The sequence below is a fragment of the Enhydra lutris genome, unplaced genomic scaffold (assembly GCF_002288905.1).
Source record: "Enhydra lutris kenyoni isolate GAN:26980312 unplaced genomic scaffold, ASM228890v2 scaffoldscaffold5, whole genome shotgun sequence".
NCBI classification, from domain to species: Eukaryota; Metazoa; Chordata; class Mammalia; order Carnivora; family Mustelidae; genus Enhydra; species Enhydra lutris.
This window is the reverse complement of record NW_019154089.1, coordinates 49827408-49848558: the sequence shown is the minus strand read 5'-3', so window position 1 is coordinate 49848558 and position 21151 is coordinate 49827408. Positions and strand designations below refer to the sequence as shown.

At 39.2% G+C, this 21151-nt stretch overlaps 1 protein-coding gene across 1 annotated transcript in view; it reads right to left on the bottom strand.

Moving 5' to 3' along the window:
• The window catches only part of LOC111140943 (chromosome unknown C5orf42 homolog), a 135293-nt gene that overhangs the window by 26923 nt on the left and 87219 nt on the right, over window positions 1-21151 (bottom strand). Inside the window, exons 38-40 of the mRNA XM_022493213.1 lie at window positions 16034-16143; window positions 15453-15597; window positions 9120-9349 (exon numbers count right to left, since the gene is read on the bottom strand). Coding sequence (XP_022348921.1) covers window positions 9120-9349; window positions 15453-15597; window positions 16034-16143 — 485 coding nt within the window. The remainder of the gene's footprint in view (window positions 1-9119; window positions 9350-15452; window positions 15598-16033; window positions 16144-21151) is intronic.

Genomic DNA, 21151 nt, shown 5'->3' with positions numbered 1-21151 from the left:
TAAATCCAGTAAGAGCTAAATGCGGGGATGGATGAAGAGCAGGAAATTTTAACTTATTTGTAATCTAAATGATTTAATCTTTTTAGGCATCCTAAGGAAAACAACATCATGTAAGTTTAGATTGGGAAGGAACATTAGCTACCATTTAGACAAAACCTTTCATTTTATAAATGAGAAAACAGGACCCAGAAAAATTCAGTGACTTTCTTAGTGGCAGAACATGGATTTGAACTGAGGTCTTCAAAGCCCCTAGTTAGCGCTTGTCCACAATTATTCCTCTGTTTCTTCCAGGCTTAAAGTCTGTTCTCTTAATTAAAATAAATGAGCCAAAATCTTTGTATTTATGTGTGCATTATAATAGGATGAGAACATTGTAAAACAATATCCCAAAATCTTTCACTGAAATCAGTGTTAGTTCCTTCAAAGTAGTCACCTTAGCGGACTAAATACTTACAGAGTTTGATCAACCTTCCTTTGAGAACTCTTCCTTTGAAATAGTCTCCTAGGCTTGCATACTATTATTAGTAACTGTTCAGGTGATAAGTCTTTATTATATAAATGGGATCTTATTACTCTCAGAATCTAAAACCAAGAGAGCAAAGATAACCATTAAATAAGCATGTATTGAATGCCTGCCATGTTACCAAGCAAAAGGCAAGGTCCCTATCCTCCAGTATTAAAAGGCTTGGGTGAGAGGGGAGCTGTAACAGAACTTTTAGGAACTTTTTCAAAATGTATGTGTGTGATCTACACATTCCCCGCTGCCAAGCCACTGGCTCTTCCTCTGTCCCCAGCCTACCACCCCAGATTCAACAGGGCTGGCATGTATATTTTTGAAAAAGATCACAACATGCACAGCTGTCCTTTTATCTAATGGATACAGATGTGTGGAAATTCCTTTTTTTTTTTTTAAATTACGTTATGTTAGTCACCATACAGTACATCATTATTTTTTGATGTAGTGTTCCATGATTTACACCCAGTGCTTCATGCAATACATGCCCTCCTTAATATCCATCACCAGGCTCACTCATCCCCCTAACCTCCCACCCTCTAAAACCCTAAGTTTGTTTCCCAGAGCCCATAGTCTCTCATGGTTCATCTCCTCCTCTGGTTATCCCCCCTTCATTTTTCCCTTCCTTCTCCTAATGTCCTTCATGCTGTTCTTTATATTCCACAAAGAAGTGAAACCATATGATAACTGACATTCTCTGCTTGACTTATTGCACCTAGACTATTCTCCTCCAGTCCCATCCATGTTGATGCAAAAGTTGGGTATTCATCCTTTCTGATGACTGAGTAATATTCCATTGTATATATGGACCACATCTTCTTTATCTATTCATCTGTTGAAGGGCATCTCAGCTCTTCCCACAGTCTGACTATTATGGACATTGCTGCTACAAACACTGGGATGCATATGGCCCTTCTTTTCACTACATCTGTACCTTTGTATCGTTGGGGTAAATACTCAGTAGTGCAATTGCTGGGTCATAGGGTAGCTCTATTTTTAATTTTATGAGGAAGCTGCACACTGTTTTCCAAAATGGCTGTACCAATGTGCATTCCCACCAACAGTGTAAGAGAGTTCCCCTTTCTCCAGAGCCTCTCCAATATTTGGTGTTTCTTGTCAATTTTTGGCATTCTAACTTGTGTAAAGTTGTATCTCAATGGTTTCAATTTGAATTTCCACGATGGCTAATGACGCTGAACATTTTTTCATGTGTCTGTTAGCCATATGTATGTCTTCTTTGAGGAATTGTCTGTTCATGTCTTTTGCCCATTTTTTGACTTAATTCTTTTTTGGGTATTGAGTTTTTGAGGTGTTCTATTTAGATCTTGGACATCAGCCCTTTGTCTGTAGTGTCATTTGCAAATATCTTCTTCCATTCTGTGGGTTGCCTCTTTTTTTTGTTGACTGTTTCCTTTGCTGTACAGAAGCTTTTAATCTTGATGAAGTCCCAAAAGTTCATTTTCACTTTTGTTTCCCTTGCCTTTCAGGACATGTCTTGAAAGAAGTTGCTGCGGCTGACGTCGAAGAGGTTACTGCCTGTATTCTCCTCCAGGATTCTGATGGATTCCTGTCTCATATTGAGGTCTTTCACCCATTTTGAGTTTATCTTTGTGTATGGTGTGAGAGAATGGTTGAGTTTCATTCTTCTGCATATAGCTGTCCAATTTTCCCAGTGCCATTTATTAAAGATACTTTTTTCCATTGGATATTTTTTCCTGCTTTGTCAAAGATTACTTGACCATAGAGTTGCAGGTCCATATCTGGGCTCTCTACTCTGTTACACTAGTCTATGTGCCAATTTTTGTGCCACTACCATGATGTCTTGGTAATCACAGCTTTGTAATAGAGCTTGAAATCAGGCAACGTGATGCTCCTAGCTTTGTTTTTCTATTTCAACATTTCCTTCACTATTTGGGGTCTTTTCTGGTTCCATACAAATTTTAGAATTATTTGTTCCAGCACTTTGAAAAATGCTGTTGGTGTTTTGATTGGGATGGCACTGAAAGTACAGATTGCTCTGGGCAGCATAGACAGTATACAATGTTTATTCTTCTGATCCATGAGCATGAAAAGTTTTTCCATCATTTCATGTCTTCTTCAATTTCTTTCACTAGTTCCTAGAGTATACTAGTTCCTAGAGTATAGTTCTTTTACCTCTTTGCTTAGGTTTATTCCAAGGTATCTTATGGTTTTGGGTGCTATTGTAAATGGAACTGATTCCCTAATTTCTCTTTCTACACTTACATTATTAATGGATAAGAAGGCAACTGATTTCTGTGCACTGATTTTGTATCCTGCCACAGTACTGAATTGCTGTTCCAATAATTTGAGGGTGGAGTCTTTTGGGTTTTCCACATAAAGTGTCATGTTGTCTGCAAAGAAAGAAAGTTTGACGTCTTCTTTGCCAATTTGAATACCTTTGATTTCTTTTTGTTGTCTTATTGCTGTTGCTAGGACTTCTAGTACTATGTTGAACAACAGTGGTGAGAGTGGGCATCCTTGTCGTGTTCCTGATCTTAAGAGAAAGGCTCTCAGCTTTTCCCCACTGAGAATGATATTCGCTGTGGGTTTTTCATAAATGGATTTTACGAAATTGAGGAATGTTCCCCCATCCTTATACTCTGAAGAGTTTTAATCAGAAAGGATGCTGTATTTTGTCAAATGCTTTTTCTGCATCAATTTAGAGGACCATATGGTTCTTCTCTATCCTCTTATTAATGTGTTCTATCACATTGATTGATTTGCAAATGTTAAACCACCCTAGCATCCCAGGGATAAACCCACCTGGTCGTGGTGGACAATCCTTCTAATGTAGTGTTAGATCCTGTTAGCTAGGATCTTGTTGAGAATTTTGGCATCCATATTCATTAGGGATATTGGTCTGAAATTCTTTTTGATGAGGTCTTTGCCTGGTTTGGGGATCAAGGTAATGCTGCCTCAAAGAAAGTCTGGAAGTTTTCCTTCTGTTTCTATTTTTTGAAACAGCTTCAGGAGAATAGGTATTCTTTTCTTTTTTGAATGTTTGGGAGAATTCCCCAGGGAATCCATCAGGTCCTGGACTCTTGTTTTTTGGGAGGTTTTTGATCACTGCTTCAATCTCGTTGCTAGTTATTGATCTTGTTTTCCAGGATGGAAATCTTTTATTTCCAGGAATGCATCCATTTCTTCCAGGTTGCTTAATTTATTGGCATATAGCTGTTGAAAATAATTTCTGGTAATTGTTTCTATTTCCTTGGTGTTAGTCATTATCTCTCCCCCATTCATTCATAATTTTATTAATTTGGGTCCTTTCTCTTTTCTTTTGGATGAGTCTGGCCAGTGGTTTAATGACCTTATTAATACTTTCAAAGAACCAGCTTCTAGTTTCGTTGATGTGTTGGTTCTACTGTATTTCTGGTTTCTAATTCATTGATCTCTGCTCTATTCTTGATTATTTCCCTTCTCTTGTATGGGTTAGACTTAATTTGTTGTTGATTCTCCAAGTCTTTCAAGGTGTAAAGATAGTTTGTGTATTCAGGATTTTTCTACTCTTTTGAGTGAGGCTTGGATGGCTACGTATTTCCCCCTTAGGGGGAAATCCTTTGCCGAATCCCATAGGTTTTGGACCGATGCGTTTTCATTCTCATTGGTTTCCATGAATTGTTTAGTTCTTCTCTGATTTCCTGGGTGACTCAAACATTCTTGAGCAGAATGGTCTTCAGCTTCCAAATGTATGAATTTCTTCCAAACTTTTTCTTGTGATTGAGTTCCAGTTTCAAAGCACTGTGGTCTGAGAATATGCAGGGAATAATCTCAGTCTTTTAGTATCAGTTGAGACCTGATTTGTGATCTAGTATGTGCTCTCTTCTGGAGAAAATTATATGCACACTTGAGAAGAATGAGTATTCTGTTGTTTTAGGGTGTAATGTTCTGTATATATTTATGAGATCCACCTGGTCCAGAGTGTCATTCAAAGCTCTTGTTCCTTTGCTGATTTTCTGCTTAGATGATCTATTGCTGAGAGTGGAGTGTTGAGGTTTCCCATTATTAACATATTATTATCAATATGTCCCCTTTATTTTGATTAACATTTGGCTTATATAGTTGACTGCTCCCATGTTGGGGGCATAGATATTTACAATTGTTAGATCTTCTTGTTGGATAGACCCTTTAAGAATGATCTGGTGCCCTTCTGTATTTCTAACTACAGTCTTTAGCTTAAAATCTAATTTGTCTGCTATGAGAATTGCTACCCCAGCTTTCTTTTGAGGTCCATTGGCATGAAAGATGGCTCTCTGTCCTTTCATTTTCAGTCTGGATGTATCTTTAGGTTCAAACACAGTCTCTTGTAGACAGCATATGGATGGGTCTGTCTTTTTATCCACTCTGCAACCCTGTGCCGTTTTATGGGAGCATTTAGGCCATTCACGTTGAGAGTGATTATTGAAAGATATGATTTTATTGTCATCATCTTGCCTGTCAGGTCCCTGTTTCTATAGATTATCTCTGTAAGTTTCTGTTCAGTATCACTCTCGGGTCTTTCCCCTTTTATAAAACCCCTCTTAATATTTCTTGCAGGACTTAGTGGTACTTGCTTAGTGGTCACATATTCTTTTAGTGTCTGCCAGTCCTGGAAGCTCTTTATCTCTCCATTCATTCAGAGTGACAGCCTTGCTGGATAAAGAATTCTTGGCTGCATATTCTTCTCATTTAGTACCCTGAATATGTTTGCCAGCCCTTTCTGGCTTGCCAGGTGTCTATGGACAGGTCTGATACTATTCGGATGTTCCTCCTTCAGTACGTAAAGAATCTCTTGCCCCTAACTGCCCTTAAGATGGCTTCCTTGGTTCTAAGATTTGCGAGTTTTACTATTACATGCTGTGGAGATGGTCTGTTCTCATTGATCTTGGGAGAGGACTTCTCTGCCTCTAGGACATGAATGCTTTTTTCCTTCCCCAGATTAGGGAAGTTCCTGGCTATGATTTGCTCAAATGTATTTTCTTGTCCTCTCCCTCTCCACCCCCTCAGGGATCCCAATAATCCTGACCCTGGAACATTTCATGGCATCATTTATTTCATGGATTTTAAGCTGTTTGTTCCAGGCCTCCTCCTGTTCCTTCTTTTCTATCAGTTTGCCTTCTAGATCACTAATTTGTTCTTCTGCCTCGTTTACCCTAGCATTAGAGTATCTAGATTGGATCTCAATAATAGCATTTTTAAGTTCTGGCAGATCAGCTCTCATTTCTGCTCTTAAAGAATCTATGTTGCCATTAATGGTTTTCTCCATCCTAGCTATTGTCTTCATAACTGTTATACTGAAGTCTATTTCTGACATCTTGCTTATAACCATATCCATTAGTTCTGTGGCAGAGGTCACAGTCTCTGAATTTTTCCTGTGTTAAGGTTTCCTTCTCTTAGTCATTCTGTTGACGGGTGGTTGAGGGAATGTACAGAGTCCAAATGATTGACTGCAACCCAAGCAGGATGCACCTTTTTTATAGGGATCTTAGGGTTGTCGGCCTCTTGTTCTTTCAGACTGTCTTCTGTGGGAGGGGCCTGTCCTGCTGTTACTCAGGCAACCCTGTTTGGGCAGAGCTGCCCTGACTCCTGTAGGGAGGAAATGGGCTCAGTGAAAACCAGTTTTGGCGGGCTTTTGTTCTCTGGCAGCTTTTCCTGGCAGCTTTCCACATCTCTTCTGAAAGTCAGAGTAGAAGTGACCGTATCCATATCTCTATCTCAGAACAGAGAAATCACAGTCTGTTCTTCAGTAAGTTCTCCAGGCTACATTGTCTCCATTTTTGTCTGTACTGCTAAAAAACACAGTATTCTGGGTTGTACACCCATAGCAGCTCTGCTAGTCCTTGCTTCCAGGTCCAGGCATGTCTCTGCCTTTTGTGCTTCTAAAACCACTAGCCACCCCCAGTTCGCACGTGCATCCCTGCAGCTCTAGGTTTCAATCTGGGGGGCTGTCCTAACGTCCTTTCACCGCTGCTACCAATAAAAGTTCCCCGCTTGAGATATTCAGCTTGTAGAGCTCCAGATATATCTTCTTACACCACAGGCTGATTTCATGGGTGTTTAGAATGGTCTGGTAGATATCTAGCTCAGTTCAGAGGACGGGTTGAAACAGGGTCCCCTACTCCTCCACCATCTTTACATCTCCCCTATGGAAATTCCATGAAACTCTTTCTTTGCTTTGCTTTCTCCTGAGTCTCTTAACTACTTCAGAATGCTCCTTCTCAAGCTTTGTTGTCGAGTCATCTTTAAAAGTTCATGCATCCACAGAATTCTGTCCTTTACCCTCTTTTTCTCCTCATTCAGTGTATACTCCTTGGGTGAGTGCCCTGTTATGATCTGAACTTCCTTGTAAGGAGTCTAAAATCTGTACCATCAACCCAACTCTAGCTTCTAAGCTCCAGAAGCATATATCCAACTGCTACTAATCTTATACCTCAAATTTAAGATGTTTCTGACCAAAATCACTGTGCCTCTCTTCCCCCAAAACACACGGTCTTCTTCTTCCCTAGTTTGGAAAGTGACTCCACCATTTACCCAGGCTCAAAATTTAGATACCACTGTGAAACTATTCTTTTTCACATTTTCAGAGCCAATCACCCTCTGAGTCCTGCTACATCCTTCTCCAACTCCAATCCTAAAGTTCAGGTTATCATTACTTCTTAGCTTGGTATATAGTGAGTCCCAAACATCAATCAGTAAATGCAGTATACAGCTAGCTGCATAAGAGCCATTCATGAAGCATATTAATTACACAAATTCCTGGGTCCCACCAAAGAATTACTTAAAATCAGAATCTCAGGGTTTGGGCCCACAAGTCTACATTTCTAACAAGCTCCCAAGATGACTCTAAAGAGCAGCCAGTTTAGAACCACGGTGACCCAACTACCTCCCTGTCCTCAGGCTTATCCTCTCCAATCTGCCCTCCCCGTTGCTGCTGCCAGAGCCTCCGATCACACCATTTCACTGCCCAAAATTCTTCAGTGGTTCCCTCCTGCCTATTTATAGTATAGAAAAAAATCCTAATCACTTGACATAGCAAACAATACTTTCCATCATCACTTATCTACCCTTACCTACCTTTACTGCCAAATGTCCTAAAGCCCAGTATCATCAACCTCTACCTCACAATGTTTCATCAGCCTTTCCTTACCTAACTGGTGAATATCAATTCATTACCAATTCCAGAGTCACCTCTATAAAGGCATCTTTGATGCTATAGCTTCACTGTCCAGCCACAACCTGTCCTGTGCACCTGTGTTCTCACTGCACCCTGTTCATATGTTTTTACTGGTGTATACATCTATCTTCTTTTGTTAGATTCTAAGCTGCTTGAAAGTAATGACTATGTATGTCTTATTTATCGTTCTATTCCCAAAACTTAGCAGAAGCTTAATAAATGTTTATTGATGAAAAAACGATTCTTGGGACTCTGGAGCAAGCCAGGATCAAGACATATTTGGCTCTGGATATGCTTAATATACAAGAACATAAGGCCATTTTGAAAGTGATTCCTTGGAATAAGGAGTTGCAAAGATGACTCTAACACTTAACACTTATTTTGAAGTGCTAGATCTAAGTCTGGATTAAAAAAAAAAGGACACAATCAAATAAACATAATATCATTACTTAAAAGTAGTCCCACCTTATGTTTTTTCTGTGTGATTTCACTTAAGTTTAATCTTAACTTTTTAATATGTGCTAAATGTTTGAATTAAAGAAATACTATAAACCTAATAAACACATCTTTTAAAATATCAGCCAGCTAGCAACCTAGAATATTTGTTAGGTAAGTCAATGATGGAATTTTTATCCTGCAGACCAATTTGCATTTCCCAATATAAAGCTTTAACACATTCAAGATATTTTTACTGTTTGTTCCTTAATCTTAATTTTATGTAAATTTTACTTCCTAAAAAAACAGTTTGTGCAAAATAATTAATTCATGTTTGAGACTTTCTATTTGTCTAACTACCGTGATATACCAATACACATAAATAATCTCATTCTTATGCGTATTTTTTAAAGATACAGAAAACGTCTAAGGACTACTATTCCCATTGTATAAAATATTTAAAAGAAACTGAGAATTCTAAATATAAAGACAACAGCATTTTTATAAAGTTAAAAAAATCCTGCTGAAGAAAATGATACTCAATTATGAGCAGGGTTCATTTAAAACCACATTCTTGTTTTCTTGTTTTCTAATTCATGTATTTCTTTTCCTGGTAGGAAGCAATGGTTCACTTCTTAGAAGCTTAAGGCAGTGGTTGTCAACTGGGGGCTACCTTGCTCCCCACAGAATATTTGGCCATGCCTGACGACATTGTTTTATTATTACAGCAAAGCTAGCAGGTAAAGATTAGGGATGCTATCAAATATCCCTGTCAAATAAATAAAATCTTAAAAAAAAAAATCCTACAGTGCATATGACAAGTCTTCTACAACAAAGAATTATCTGGTCCAAATATCAATAATGCTGAGGTTGAGAAACCTTAGCTTAAAAAAAAAACCTATTATATTAAAAAAACAAATGTCTAAAATCACATCAAATTCCAAATCTAATAACTCAGTAACAAACGATTAGCTAAAATAAAGACAGTCTGTCTACCTTATCACAATGTCGATCTAGCAGTTTGTATCTGGGGCAATCCTGCTCTATGTTTTCAGCAATGTTCTGTATTGCTAACAGCTGTTCATCAATTTCCTGAAGCTTAGAGGTGAGACGCTCTAGGCGGCGAGCTGCAGACACATCCTGCAGGAGCTCCCACGGCGGGTCATCCTCTGCAGCAGCTGACTTCGAGTTCTGTTCTTTGGCTTGAAAATCTGGCTTTAGCATATCTAAATATTAATAAAGGTAATCAATATTAGAATTCAGTAGAATTAAGGGAGAAGTAAATGCTGATGATCTAATTTTTTTCAAGACCGCATTTTAAGTCAAAATAACACTCCCTTCCAAATCTGTTTCAATACACTCAGAAATAACACTTCAGCTTCTCAACTTCGGAGAGCTGTCTGTTGTGAGATAAGAATACATAATAGTGTTGCTATTACCACAAAACTCCACACACAAGGTAGTTTGAATGATAATTTTACCCTCTGCAATAAAAACACACTTCATTAAAAAGCAACATTATTTAATATTTTTGACTTTTTATTTATTTTAAAGATTTGCTTATTCATTTTGAGAGTGAGTGAGAGAGAGAGAGAGCATGAGGGGAGAGGCAGAGGGAGAGAAGCTCATGCAGACTTCCCACTGAGCACAGAGCCCAGTGTAGGGCTTGATTTCAGGACCCTGAGATCATGACCTGGGCAGAAATCAAGAGTCAGACACTTAACTGACTGAGCCACCAAGGTGCCCCTATTTTTGACTGTTTTAAAACTCTACTTGAAAACCACCAGTGTCACATAGTAAAAGCAAGGCCTACTGTAGGCTACTACCAACTCTACGTGGGATCTCAGGCTATCATTAAACCTCCCAAGACCAATATCAAAGCCAATGACCCTCCCAAGTCTTTTTTTTTTTTTAAGATTTTATTTATTTATTTGACAGAGAGAGAGATCACAAGTAGGCAGAGAGGCAGTCAGAGAGAGAGAGGAGGAAGCAGGCTCCCCGCTGAGCAGAGAGCCCGATGCGGGCCTCGATCCCAGGACCCTGGGACCATGACCTGAGCCGAAGGCAGAGGCTTTAACCCACTGAGCCACCCAGGCGCCCTGACCCTCCCAACTCTTAAACTCAATTGATCCTTGTTCCAAATTTGAAACACCTTTTTTTTTTTTTTTTTTTTTTAAGATTTTATATATTTATTTGACAGAGAGACAGTGAGAGAAGGAACACAAGCCAGGGGAGAGAGAGAGGGAGAAGCAGGCTTCCTGTTGAGCAGGGAGCCTGAGGCAGAGCTTGATTCTAGGACCCTGGGATCATGACCTGAGCCAAAGGCAGATGCCCTACGACTGAGCCACCCAGGCACCCCTCAAGCACTTTTTATAAAATGTGTTCTTTTTCCGGGTTCTGGGTCTCCTTCTCCCTCTGTTGCTCTTCCTTCTTCGTTGTCTTATCGTTTTACTCTTCGGCCCTCCCACCCCTCTGACCCATCAGCACTTCCAGGGTGTCATTCTCAGCTCACTTCTCTCTTACATATTCTCCCTGGGTGGGGTCACCGAAGCACAGATGACTCTCAAATTCACATGGCATTTTCATGAGCGCCAGCCCTTAAATCCACCTATGTCCTGGGTATCTCATTTAGGTTGTTCCAAAAGCCTATCAGCTGAAATTCATTGCTCTGTCCCTCCAACTTTCTCCCTCTTCCTGATTCCCCAGTTCAGTTAGTAGCTCTCATTCACCATGTTCCTAAGCCAGAGGACTGAGAATCATTCGAGGTTCTTCTCTTTCCTTCAGATCCAAAGTAATACCGAATATTGATGATTACCAACCAAAATCTCCATTCCTATTACCATTGCTTAGCTGAAGCTTTCACAATAGCTGGACCCCAAACAGCATCTCTATCTCTAATTTATTTTACCCCTATTTAGTCCACCTTCCACACGGATCTTTTAAAACACAAATCTGATTTTGTTCCTTTCCCACCTCAAATTCTTCAGTGTTTCTCTAATACCTCATCTTAAAAGTCCAAAGGCCTCAGTATGAGGACAATGCCATTCAGTCTTTCCTCTATCTCCCTCTCTAGCTCATCTATTGCTGTCTTAAACAAACAAACAAACAAAACCACTTCACTGCCTCCAAGCAAACTTTAATTCTCTCAGCCTCTGCAGGCTCCATGGAACCTCCACATCACTGAACAATTTAGTCTCTCACTCTGTGTGACCTTTCTCTAAGTCCCACTTCCCTTTAAGATTCCACTGAGGTGTCTCAGTGGAATAAATGGGGATAAATGTCCCATCCTCCCTAGAGATGGAGTAGATGCTGCATTTCCCAAGAATCTCATCCATACCACCTTGAAAGCACTTGCCATGCTGTATCATAATCCTCTGCTTCTATGCCTTCCTTTCCTCCCCGAGGTGAGTGCCCAGGCAGAGAGCCCGATATTAATTACGCTCTTCTTAAGCTCCAAGATCTGGTCCTTCATTTAGTGTTTATTGACTAGTTGGTCAAATGAGGAGTATGATGCCTGATCTATCTAACTTAGAGAGGCTTTGTGAAGACTGAATTGTGCAATAAAATACTCTGAAAGATGTGAATCACTAAACAAGTGTAGGTAGTGCTTCTTACCTTTCAGTCCCAGTCTAGTGTGAGGTTTCCCATGACAGGATAATGTCAAACTGCGATGCAGGCAATGGCCACTGTATCACTTTCCACTACCTGTTCTGGCTTTACCTTTTTTTTTTTTTTTTTTTTTTTTTTTTAAGTAATCTCTACACCCAAGGGGCTCAAACTCACAACTCCAAGATCAAGAATCACATGCTCTACTGATCATGCCTGTCAGGTACGCCTGGCCTTACCTTTTTTAGCTTGACTCTCACAGTACTTTACCATCTGTCCTTCCTGTTTTTGGGAGCCTGAAGTATCTCCCTTAGTCATTCTCAGGAGAGAATTTTGTATACAAACTTCAAGGAGAAAATTTGGCAAAAGAGCTGGACGTGTTCAAAATCCAGAATGGTCTACATACATAATGAAAATAGCTTCCCTTTCTTTGGAGAATCTGCTCTATTCCCACTGACTAATAGGGGGAGAAGGGGCGCCTGGGTGGCTCAGTGGGTTAAAGCCTCTGCCTTCAGCTCGGGTCATGATCTCAGGGTCCTGGGATCAAGCCCTGCATCGGGCTCTCTGCTCCGCAGGGAGCCTGCTTCCTCCCCTCTCTCTCTGCCTGCCTCTATGCCTACTTGTGATATCTCTCTCTCTCTCTGTCAAATAAATAAAATCTTTAAAAAAAAAAAATAGGGGGAGAAAAAAAAGGAAAAATCACCTAAAGGGTTAAATACTGAGCTCCACTGATGAAAAATTCTCCCTCTGGCCAGCAAAGCTCTGCTCGTTATTAATAGCTGAAAGCATTCCTATTGGAGATAGTTTCTAAAATAGGAAACTACTGTCATTCAAAATAGTGAGCAAGTATCACTAAAAGTAGGAATTTATTACTTGTCTTGCTTTTGTTTTAAATACCTAGGGAATCTGTCCCTCCTCCTCCCAACCTTTTTCTATAATACAAATCCCATTCAACTCTATTATGTAACAAGATTCTGAATCTTTATGGTATATTATGTAAAAACCATAATGGAATTTATTTTCAAAATATGAAACACATCCTTTTAAATTGGCAATTTAAAGTTGTTCTCTTTAATAAGGGACACTGACATATTTTTGTAACCAGTCTTCCCAGAGAATGATCTTCCAAAACGTTGAATAGACTTGATCTGACTAATGAAGGAAATTAATCTGTAGCTAGCTTATGGTCACTTAAAATGCTGGCCAAGGATATTCAGGGGTCACAGAGAGATGGATCTGGTTCCAGTTTGGCAGAATTTCAAAAGTTGACTGGTGTGAAAATGAAGGGAAACTAGCCGATAGGCATTTTTTAAAAAGATTTATTTATTTTAGATAAAGGGAGAGAACAAGAGAGTGAGCATGGGGAGCAGGGACAGAAGGAGAGGAAGAGAGTCTTAAGCAGAGTCTGCACTGAGTGCAGAGCCCCACGCAGGGCTCCATCCCATGACCCTGAGATCATGACCTGAGCCGAAACCAAGAGTCAGATACTCAACTGACTGCACAGCCCAGAGAGCCCACAGGCATTTGGCTAGATGTAACCCACATGACAACTCTATGAGGTTGTGTCCCACAGAGATATAAGTAAGGATCAGATAAAGTTAATATACTTGCAAAAAGTATCCAAACTATGAAGTGATAGAGTTGGGACCAAAAACCAGGTCTGTTCTACTTGAACCTAGAAGTCAAGCTCTTTTCATTTCCCCACACACTTTCCCAGCCTAAAAGACTTGTTAGTTTCATACATTCTCCCTTCAATACCCATGCACCAAACAGCCCCACGACAGGAGAGAGAATGGGCCAAGGCTTCAAAATCTGAAATTCTGGCACTTATTGGTATACACAGCTATAACAGACATGCCCTAACACATCCTAAGGTGAGGTTTCCCTGCTACCCATCCCTTCCCTATACCCTCACATCTCCTGAGTGCCCACTGTTGATATACAATTAGCAGACAGGGCTGTACTCTGACCCCAAGCATCTGAAAACCACAAGGCTGGGTGTCCCGCCCAGGAGCTATGGAACCCAGAAGCCATATTGGCTTTCAGTTGGAAGAAATCCGATGGCTTATTAAGCTTAATCTATTCGGGGCACATGGGTGGCTCAGATGTTTGGCCATCTGCCTTCGGCTCAGGTCATGATCTCCAGATCCTGGGATCGAGCCCCGTGTTGGGCTCCTGGCTCAGCGGGGAGTCTGCTTCTTCCTCTCCCTCTGCCTCTCCTCCTGTTCAAGTTCTTTCCCTATATCTCTCTATATCAAATGAATAAATAAAATCTTTTCCAAAAAGAAGAGTAATCTAATCATTCATAGGATGTAATAACTTTAGGTTTTGGAAAATATTCTTCTAAATCTTGCAAATATTTTATAAAAATGCAACCTAATTTATAATTCTAAAACTGAGTATTTTACTTATAATATTTTACTGTTGGCTAAATACCTGTGTATTTTCTACATGCTATTCTAGAATCACCCACTTTTTTTTTTTTTTTTGGTCAGAGAGAGTGAGCACAGGCAGACAGAGAGGCAGGCAGAGGCAGAGGGAGAAGCAGGCTTCCTGCTGAGCAAGGAGCCCAATGTGGGACTCGATCCCAGGACGCTGGGATCATGACCCAAGCCGAAGGCAGCCGCTTAACCAACTGAGCCACTCAGGCGTCCCATCACCCACTTTTTTTAAATATGAGAATTCCCTTTTAATACCAAAGCACTCATGACATCCCATAGGATGTTTATTTTTAGCCTCTTCAATTAAGAAAAGACCTATGGGGCACCTGGGTGGCTCAGTGGGTTAAGCCGCTGCCTTTGGCTCAGGTCGTAGTCTCAGGGTCCTGGGATCGAGCCCCGCATCAGGCTCTCTGCTCAGCGGGGAGCCTGCTTCCTCCTCTCTCTCTGCCTGCCTCTCTGCCTGCTTGTGCTCTCTCTCTGTCAAATAAATAAATAAAATCTTTAAAAAAAAAAAAAAAGAAAAGAAAAGACCTATGTACAAATAGATCTGTAGTCTCCTCGCGGAATACCCAGGGGCTCCAGCTTTGGAACCATGACGCTACCTAATTTACCTATCTGACCACACTCTTCTTAGCAAAGGAAAAAACTTTTCCTGGTTTCTTTTGCAATTACCAAGTTTTAGAACTCATTTCTATATATCAGTAATTTAGAGAAAAGGCGAGAGTCATGTTAGACGTTGAGGGTATTCACCTTTGTCCTGCTGTAATTCTGATGGTATAGGTGAGGCGATCCCAGGGTTCTTCACCTCTGTACTGCCTGCTCTCCAGCTTCTTTCATCCAGACAGGGTGGAGACATTTTTGCAGATTTAAAAAATAAATCCAGAGTGGAATTGGCTGACTCTATCAAGAATATGAAAAGCATGAAAAGACTGATTCTAAACAAGGTAGTTAGAAGATTAATAGAACATTTCTAGGGGGACCCAGGTAGCACATTCAGTTAAGCCTCCAACTCTTGATTGTGGCTCAGGTCGGGATCTCAGGGTCGTGAGATCAAGCCCCACATCAGGCTCTACACTGGGCTTGGAGTCTGCTTAAGATTCTCTCTCCCTCTTCCTCTGCCCTCCCCCACAAAAGAACATTCCTAAATGTGAATATAAACATCCAAAGATATAGTGGGTTTGCAGGAAAAGAGCTAAGAGACTTAAGAAGGGGTAAAAATGCTATATTAAAGAATTTTTTAAATGTTTTTAATCTACTTAAAAAGTAAGAAAAAAATTATTACCTTCAGTCTTAACAGTGTGCAAGGGAACAGCATTTATAACTGAAGCTGCCTTATAATGTAACTCTGCAGAAGATGGGATCTCCAGGTGATCACTTGGCTGTTTGATAATAGTATCATTTGAAGGCCCCTCTTTGACAGGCAGTTCCTGTAGATCATCAGCTTTAATATCAATCACATTTATGTAAGTGTGTCTAACCTGAAACAAAACACGTAAAATCAAAGGGGTTATATTCTTTTTACTCTGTACAACCAGTCTGCACCATTCACCCCTGTAAAAAAAAAAAAAATTAATTAATTAAAAATAATAATAATAATAATTAATTCTAAAGGCAAAAAGAGCTTATATGAGCTTATGTATTTCCCTAACTTAGGGAAAACTGCAGGAAGTATGTGTTATGGTCTTAGTTTACAATACTTTGGGGCATAGTATTTAAATTTTAATTTTTTGATCTTTCCAACAAAGCTACATAGATGCCATTTTAGCCTCATTTCATCTATACAATTAAATGATGCAGATGACCATAATAAATTTTAGCAAATGTATTATTATAACCTCTGAATAGAAATATCAAATTTAGTACCAGATCAGACAGTGAAGGTAACGAAGGTTCCTCTGAAATTTCAGTGTGAAGTTTGAGATTTAGACATACATCGGGAGCCAACACTTGAGGAACATTCAAAGGTTCATGTTCTGAAAATTAAGAAAATAAAAAAATCAGGAATATAAAAAAAATCTGTAAATAGCTCCAAGTCATTAGCATTTATAACAAGTCAGCAACAAACAACATAAAATTTTTTTTTGTTAAAAATCTAAGTAGGAGGCACCTAGCTAGCTCAGTCTGTGGAGTGTGTGGCTCTTGATCTCAGGATTCTGAGTTTGGGCCCCACTTTGGGTGAAGAAATTACTTAAAAATAAAATCTTTTAAAAATATCTAAGAAGTTTCACAGGTATAAATAAATTCTATTCTATTCTAAAAACAATTTGCTGTAACGTAATTCATAGTTGAATAGAGACTGATTATTGCTTTTTTCATATGAATGATTCACGGGGATAATAAAGTATCTAAGTCATGTCAAGAAAATGCTGTTAATTTCCTAGGTGGCTCAGTTGGTTAAGTGTTCGACTCTTGATTTCAGCTCAAGTCTTGGTCTCAGGGTTGTGATCTCAAGCCCCATGAGAAGAAGGAAAAAAGAAAGAAGGAAAATGCTGTAATTTCCTATTTCCATTTCAGATATATTAAGTCATGTTTGTTTAGGAGATTGCAAGAAAACCTGTTTAGGAAATTAACCTATAGCTAATTTGTTTTTTTACTGTCAATGCTTTTTCTTGTTATTCATTTGTTTTAACAGATTTATTGAGATATAATTTACACCCTTTAAAATGGCACAATTCAGGAGTGCCTGGGTGACTCAGTTTGTTGAGCAACTGGCTTTTGATTTTTCTGCTCAGGTTGAGGCGGAAAAGCCTAAAATGGCCACCTCACTGAGATGAGGAGCCACCGAGGATGACTTGGCACTTCTCCACCAAGTCACTTCCGCATAGCTTTAAGAACTACCTTGTGACCCTGAGCCAATCAGCTGTGCGAAACCATGAAAAATCCCTAGTTTGCCTATAAATATCTGTCCCAATAAAGGCTGGGTGCTCAGACTTTGGGAGTGATCCCACTGAGCCCACCGGCGTTAATAAAGCTCTCCCAGTTGTTCTCCCAGTTCTCTGCGTGCCACTTGAGCTTCTCCGATGGCTCTGAACTTCCGCAACAAGGTTATGCTCTCTGGGTCATGAGATTGAGCCCCAAGTCAGGCTCCGTGCTGGGCATGGAGGCTGCTTTAGATTCTCTCTCATCCCCTCCCTCTACCCCTCCCCATCCCCCTGCTAGGGTGTGCACTCTCCATGAAATAAAATAAACAGAATAGAATAGAATGGCAAAACTCAGTATTCAGTAGTTTCTAGTATATTCACAGAGCCCATAGCTTAATTTTACCACTTAAAAAATGTTTAACATCTAAATTTTATAGAAGTCATTAGCTTCTTATTCAAAAGTATACTAAAGAAGCCTATCACAATACGTCAGCAAATGGTCTCTGTGCCTTTTGTCCTAGTGATGAGGGAAAAGAAGCCAAGCTGGGGACAAAGCAGAAGCGGACACCCCACAAAACCCCCCCATGGGATATAAGTGACATTCCTCATGTACTCTTGGCCACCCTAAAGCTAAGGAAAGGAAAAACATAGTTAACTTGTAGAGATCACAATCCTGCAAGAACTGAGTCTCCCTCAGTTTATAAATGTCTTAGCAATTTACAGAAATGAAGCATTTCTATCAATGGCCTAGCTTCCAGGAGGAAATGTAGATACAATATCCTTATAAGCTGCAGCCCATTGACAGATACTGGAAGAGGGCAGAGTGAAAGGATCCTCCAGGAAGTTCCCAACTATCTTCCTATTAATGCTTTGCTAGAGGGAAAACTTTAACTTGACAGTGGCAAGGCCTCCTGTATTCCGTGAATTTTCTTTAACATACAAAAGACCTCAGTTTTTCCTTACCTCCCCCAACCCCATAATATATAATCAGCCACCCCTCTCACAACCCTGAGGCAGCAGCTCTTTCTGCCCACGGGTCCTGTCCTCATGCTTTATTAAATCACCATTTTGCACCAATGATGTTTCAAGAATTCTTTCTTGGTCATCGGCTCCAAATTTTACCCCACTAAACTTCACCAATATTCCAAAATCCCTTCACTAGGACTCTAGTTTTACTTCCTACCATTTTATTTTTAATAAAATATTACTTTCAAATTTCAAATGCAAAATATAATTTCTTATTATATTGAATACTGGAAACTTGGTACCAAGGCTTGAATTTAAACCATGTAACAACCCAGAAACTAGAAAAAAGGAAAGTGAAAATATTTAAATTATCATTCTATCTCTATTCAATCAATTGATGGGTTTTATTGCTTTTTTATGGATGGTGGTAACTCTTGTTTGGTCATCCGAAAAACAGTCTTTAATTAGTAATGTTATTCTCAGGAAAAAAAAAAAGAGAAAAAAAGCACACCTGATATGGAAGAAATGATTTGTTGATTTTTACCACATTCAGAAACAACTTCTTGAGAAGTAGCTTTTTTATCTTGTAGTCAGTTGGAGGAGTTGAGGCAAAAAAAGAAAAAAAAAAGAATTTCACAAACAGAAAAAATTAAATGTATGAATGTGATTTTTAGATATTGTGTTTAAAGGTAGTAAAGTAGATTGACTGCTTAAAAATTTAATTTTTAAAAATTAGTGCTCATTTATGATTTTATTATCGTTCTTCCTGGGCCTGATTACCTGGATGATAACAGACTTCTGTCAAACAGGCTGCCAAGTCTAGAAGACTACCTAGCGGTAAAGTACCTCCAAGGCTTTCTCAAAGGTTTTTTCTTATAAGAATGTTTCTCAAATGCATATGCACCATTTGCATCAAAAAACATCTTCTGTAGGCTAACCTCATTCAGATAGAAACAAAAACTAAATAATGAGATGCCTTTTTATGACATATTAAATGGGTAAAGATAAAAGAATTAGCTAAATCACAGTGGTGACCAAAACAAAGGCTCACATGTGGAAAGATACTGAAACTTATTTATAGGAGAAAAATACTGGAAACCACCTAATGCACTCAACACTAAAAAATTAGGTAAATATTTTATGTCACAACTGGAAGAAGGAATATGCTTACAAAGTACTTTTTGATGACACAGGGAAATGTATGACATAAGCAGAAATCAAAGTGAAAGCAAAGGATACACAATATAGGTAAATTTTGTTTTCCAAATCCAATCCATTCTTATAAATGTGCTGCACAGATACCAAGAGACTTTTTAAAAGGTGGAAAAAAGGGGCGCCTGGGTGGCTCAGTGGGTTAAGCTGCTGCCTTCGGCTCAGGTCATGATCTAAGAGTCCTAGGATCGAGCCCCGCATGGGGCTCTCTGCTCAGCAGGGAGCCTGCTTCCTCCTCTCTCTCTGCCTGCCTCTCTGCCTGCTTGTGATCTCTCTGTCAAATAAATAAATAAAATCTTTTAAAAATAAATAAATAAATAAAAAATAAAAGGCGGAAAAAAGGTGTCCCAGACCAGCCCATCCAATACTCCCAAACATTAAACAAGTCTGAATAACTATGCATCTAGGATTATTAAATATAAATATATTAATATATAAATTAAATATAAAGCATTTTAAACATCACTTCTTAATTAACATTCATTTAACTAGTTTGTGTGCATATGAAATAATACTGACCATATCAGATAAAATATTGACAGTATTGCAAACATATACTATAAGGTAAGTAGATAGTATAATATAAATACTATACTGTAATGTTAAGTATGTACTATAATGTATATGCTACCTATACATATATACTACATATGTATAAACTATACTATGTAAATAAATAATGCAATATGTTAAAGACACAGTCTAACTAGAGAGTATCCAAAGATTGCTACGCAAAAGCAAACACTGGGACCCATGAAGGGTTAAATTCTCAGGGAAGAAAGGAATACTATTTGGAAGATTAAAGTACAGATAGTGAGGCAGGACACCATATACTGTATCAAACTATGTAAAATGGGGGTGCCTGGGTGGCTCTGTGGGTTAAAGCCTCTGCCTTCAGCTCAGGTCATGATCCCAGGGTCCTGGGATCAAGCCTGCATAGGGCTCTCGGCTCAGCGGGGAGCCTGCTTCCCCTCCTCTCTCTCTGCCTGCCTCTCTGCCTACTTGTGATCTTTGTCTGTCAAATAAATAAATAAAATCTTTAAAAAAAAAAACGCCAACTATGTAAAATGTGCAAGAGAAGACTGAAAGAAAAATCATCAAAATGTTACTTCTAGGGTAGCCTAGTGGCACTGCTGGTTAAGCATCTGACTCTCGGTTCTGGCATGGGCTGTGATCTTGGGGTCGAAGGATCAAGCTGCACACTGGGCTCCACACTCAGCATAGGGTCTGCTTGAGTTCCTCTCCCTCTGCCCCACCCCCTAAAATCTTTTAAAAACACATTAATTCTAAGTGATATGATTATAGTTAATTTCATCTTCTTCATATCTTTGCTACATTATTCAAATAGTCTATAATGATATTATTTTGAAACCATATCAATAAATACTATTTTTAAATAATATAAAATTAGAGATTTAAGAAAAGCACTTGAAGGTTCTGAACACAGTTGAAAGCAACTGTTTCCTAAATATCATAGAAAAGAATTTCTACAACACAAAGGTCAGAGCACTTACATGAATGAGGAAGTCTGTCAGGCAAAATTCCAAGTAACAGTTCCTTCAAATTTTATTTCCTCTGTTCTTGGACACAGTTACATATGCCCTTCCCATACCAACCCAATCTAGTCCTCTTCCTAAATAACTTCAACAGCCATAGCTCTAGGCTTCTTGGTCTTAGGCATGAAATCCCAGTGAAGGCAATTAATGGCATAGAGAACCCAAATTTAAAACATGGATGTAGTCCATGGTATTTTGAACAAAAATTTCTATTATGTTTTAATTAAATTATCATAAATTCAACTTAAAGTTTAAAATTTGTGAAGTATATACCAAGGTTGAGGATAAGAACTTAGGAGGAGGGGCGCCTGGGTGGCTCAGTGGGTTAAAGCCTCTGCTTTCGGCTCAGGTCATGATCCCAGGGTCCTGGGATCGAGTCCCGCATC